The sequence below is a fragment of the Cryptomeria japonica genome, chromosome 4 (assembly GCF_030272615.1).
Source record: "Cryptomeria japonica chromosome 4, Sugi_1.0, whole genome shotgun sequence".
In the NCBI taxonomy this organism is placed as follows: domain Eukaryota; kingdom Viridiplantae; phylum Streptophyta; class Pinopsida; order Cupressales; family Cupressaceae; genus Cryptomeria; species Cryptomeria japonica.
In genome coordinates this window covers 318,264,410-318,268,479 of record NC_081408.1, presented here as the reverse complement: position 1 = coordinate 318,268,479, position 4,070 = coordinate 318,264,410, and the positions used below count along the sequence as shown (strand labels likewise).

General features: G+C 35.5%; 1 protein-coding gene across 1 annotated transcript; it reads right to left on the bottom strand.

Moving 5' to 3' along the window:
* Positions 1 to 879: 879 nt before the first annotated feature.
* Positions 880 to 2,735, bottom strand: LOC131038827 (flavonoid 3'-monooxygenase CYP75B137). The gene is made up of 2 exons (XM_057971385.2): positions 1,803 to 2,735; positions 880 to 1,708 (listed from the first exon to the last, which is right to left on the bottom strand). Exons 1-2 carry the CDS (start codon positions 2,724 to 2,726, stop codon positions 1,070 to 1,072), a joined length of 1,563 nt encoding a protein of 520 aa, XP_057827368.2. The 5' UTR covers positions 2,727 to 2,735; the 3' UTR covers positions 880 to 1,069.
* Between the last annotated feature and the right edge of the window lie 1,335 nt (positions 2,736 to 4,070).

Sequence of the window (4,070 nt, the reverse complement as noted above, 5' to 3'; positions counted from 1 at the left end):
ACTCAATATATCATGGGTATTGAGTTGAAGTTAAAGATTTGGCAAGGAAAATCATCTAATTGACTGTCTTTTAGATATGATAAAGTTCTTTTTTATGTTTGTTTGGTTAATTACTTTGGGAAAGGTCAAGGTTCTCATAGAGAAAGAGGTAAAGGAGGTGTGAAAAGGCTTTAAGATGATGTTTTAATTTTTAATTAATCATATATAGTGATGTATACCTATATAAGCAACTAAGATAGTGGCATGGGATGTTCTTACACTCTTACTTAAAAAATTCACCAATTTAACATTTTCTCTAGTGACATTTTCTTGTATGCATCTCTTTGGATGTGTGTCTAAGTTTTCTTTTTGCCTTTTCATAATTTCAATTAGTTTAAGAGAAATTTTTTATAATTTTATGGTATTTATTCTGTGTAGATTTGTAATGGAAATAAAGTGTTTGTGTTGAAAGATTATACCTCCATTTCTTAATGAAGATTAAAATCATAATCCTGATTTTTTATAAATTAATTATTGAAAGTTGGACCGACTCCTTGATGCTTCATCCATACCATTTACCCATGCTTCCACAATTTTGATCTTATTTCATCACTATTTCTAATTGTTCCTATACATTCACCATTACTATTCATTTATTGTACACATCATTCAACACATTCCCATTCATTTATTCTACAATTTTAGATTTTTGACTTTCTACCATGGTTCAATCTCATACTATATGATCCAACACAATATCAACTTAAATATATAAACATTATCAAACAAAAATCAAAATTAGCCTCACTGAATTAACCCTTACAATTCACAATTAAACACAACAAAATTTTGATTTATACACAGGCCACACACACATCGAAAATGGGTGCGAATATATGAGATCGGATGATTTTATTTATTAAAGCTATGAGCTTATGAACTAACAAACCTTCTAAGATGATTTTATTTATGATAAAAAACCGCACTTCACATCTCTATGAGCTTACGAACTAGCAAACGTTCAAAGAAGAGGATACAGGCTGTACGGAGGAAGGCATTAAACAGGAAATAATACTTCCACACCAAATATTTAGTGCGACGAGTTATAAAGGTGAGTGGGCAAGCGGGGAATGGCGAAAAGATTGAGAGGAACATTCCTGTGAATTGAGAGTTCATATTTCTCATTCATGTCCAAATCTTGGGGTTCTTCACCAGGTGGAAGCGACCAATCAAATGCATGAACAAAGCTTGCAAGGGCAAAATGAATCATACGAAGTCCCAGTTTATAGCCCGGGCACCTTCTTCGTCCTGCGCCGAACGGTATTATTCGAAAATCTCGTCCATCGAGATGAACAGGATTGTCCACAAAGCGATCCGGATCAAATTCTAATGGCTTCTCCCACACATTTGGATCTCTTGCTACGGCCCACACATTCACCATCACATGAGTATTCGTGGGAATGAAATGCCCCATTACTTCCCTTGAACTGTCTGGAGATGCGTGAGGAAGCATAAGCGGCGTTGGAGGATGCAGTCGAAGAGTTTCTGTCACAACTGCTTCTAAATATTTCATCTGAGGAAGATGAGATTCTCTTACTCTCTCTTCCATTCCCACAACTGCGTCTACTTCGCTTCTCACTTTGTTCATGAGATGAGGATGGCGGATCAGCTCGGACATCGCCCATTCTACCGTGCGGGTAGCCGTATCGGTTCCTGCCGCCATCATGTCCTGCATTTCCAAGCTTAAAATCATTGCATGCACGAATCATCTATTATATAAATGACGGAATACTACTGTAAACTGAAATTATTAAAGTGCATACCAGTAAAATGGCTTTGATATTAGACTCGGAAAGCTGTTCTCCCTCACTGGCAGAATTAGATTTGAGCTGATAGAGAATCTGTAGAAAGTCCTTGTTGCCATCGTCCTCGCTGGACAAAGGCATACGCTTCTTTTCTTCAATCTTCCTCATAAGAAATTGATCAAGGCGCTTGTTCAGGCTCTTCATTTCATCAAGAGAACCGCCCAAACCAATCCGCTCTAAGAAAGGAATGAAATCTCCAATCCTAATACGAGCAGCAGCTCTTAGAAAATCGTTCATTAATTCTCTGAAATGTTCGGCGTCTGCGTTGTTCTCGTGGAAGAGTCTCATCCTGAGCGTCATCTGTCCAATAACATTACAAGTAAAGACGTTAACAAAATCACCCACATTTACAGCACTGGCTCGCTGTTTAAAGATGGAGGTGAGCAAGAGCGCCATCTCTTCTTCTCGGAACTCCTGCCACTTGTCCATACATTTCGGGGTCAAGAGGTGGAAAATGCAGAGCTTTCTCAGGAAAGGCCACTGCGGAGACCAGGCGATGTCGCTTCTATTGTAGATGAGAATATCCACCGCCGCTGATCCGGTCTGCGGTCTGTTAGAGAAATCGGAATCAAATGTTTTGAGAATGGCAGTTGCGGCCTCCTGGGAGGAAGCAATAATGGTGGGGATGGTGCCCAATTTGAGATACATGAGGCCACCATAGCACTTGGAAAGAGCGTAAAGAGAGAAGTGGGGATTCGAAGCGAGGTCCAGCAGGCTACCCAAAACGGGCAGTCCTCGTGGCCCCGGCAGCAGCTTTGCCTTTGCTTTGCCTTTGAAAAAGCAAAGACAAGTTAGTAGTACTATTATAAGAGGAAGCGTTAGTGAAACTGAGAATGACAAAAAGAATGAAGAAAGCTTTAAAGTATCCATAGGCATTTGCATCTAGCAAGATATCTTAGTGCTTGTGTGCTCAGAGTGTTTTCTACTAATGGTTGGATTATATAGGGAAGTGAAGTAGGCTTAAGTGCAGACAAGAACAGTTGGAAACTGCTGTTATGCCGGACATCGCGACCGGGCTTAACCGACACTCTCGAAGCATTGACATAGATGGTCGGGCCCACAAACATTTTAAAATTCATCCTTTCCCGTTTTCAGATTTACCTTTGTCACGCGGAAGCTAGTGGACCACTTTTCTTTGTTTCTCTCCGTGTTGTGTAATAGTTTTTAGCCAGCGGCTAATGTCCACACTGGAAAAGACTTTAGATGTCTAAAATATGTTTTTTTTTGTTTTATTTTGTGTGGTTTTATAATAATGGAGATGCAAATTATAAAGATTAGGATATTAAAAATTTCACAAAATCTATTGTGTTTTGTAAAAAATTGCACAAAAATCGATTGTATTTTGTAGATTTTAGATACTTTTGTACAGAATGTTGTTTTGTGTGGAAATTAGTTTTTATCCCACATGTTTTAAGGGAGACTAACAAAAGGTTAAAAGAATTATAATATTGTTAAAATTAATTAAAATGTTTTTTTGTTTAAATATTTTTCATTTTGAATTATTCATACTTGATATTTAACTTTCAAGAATTTTATTGTTGGGTTAACTTTAAAGATCTTAATTAATTACTAATAAATAATATATTAATAGTGATTATTATTAGAATAAATTAAAAATTTAACTTTTAGAAATATTTTTTTAATAATAAATTATTCATAATAAACATTTAGGGTTCTTAATTTTACACAAATATTATGCCACATCAACATGCATTTTTGTGAAGGTGTCCTAAATGGTCCCAAATTGTCATAAGACCCATAGGTGTGAACTAAGTCATGTTTACTTGTGTACTAATGTCATGCTGATGTGGCATCACATCATTGATTTTTTTTTTGAAATTTAGAGGTACTTTTTTGGGGATAAGCATTGACATGACATTTTTAGGGCACCACTATTGGTTTGAAAGTGCCCATGTACTATGACATGTATTGGTACCCCTATTGCCAATTGGTCCCTCTCCCCTAATCAATAATAAATTATGGATTAAAATTATAAGATTGATGCTAAATTCTTGTAAATACTTTTTAATTCATGGATGTATGAGCATTATAAATAAAAATAAATTACTAATTAAAAAAAAATTATTTATTTTTTAATTAAAATTAATAAATAATAATCTATAGTAAATTATCTATTATTAATTATTTAAAATTGATGAAATTATACAATCCACCAAATTGACATTTTGGATTTTGATAACATGATATATGATTTTGTTAGACTTT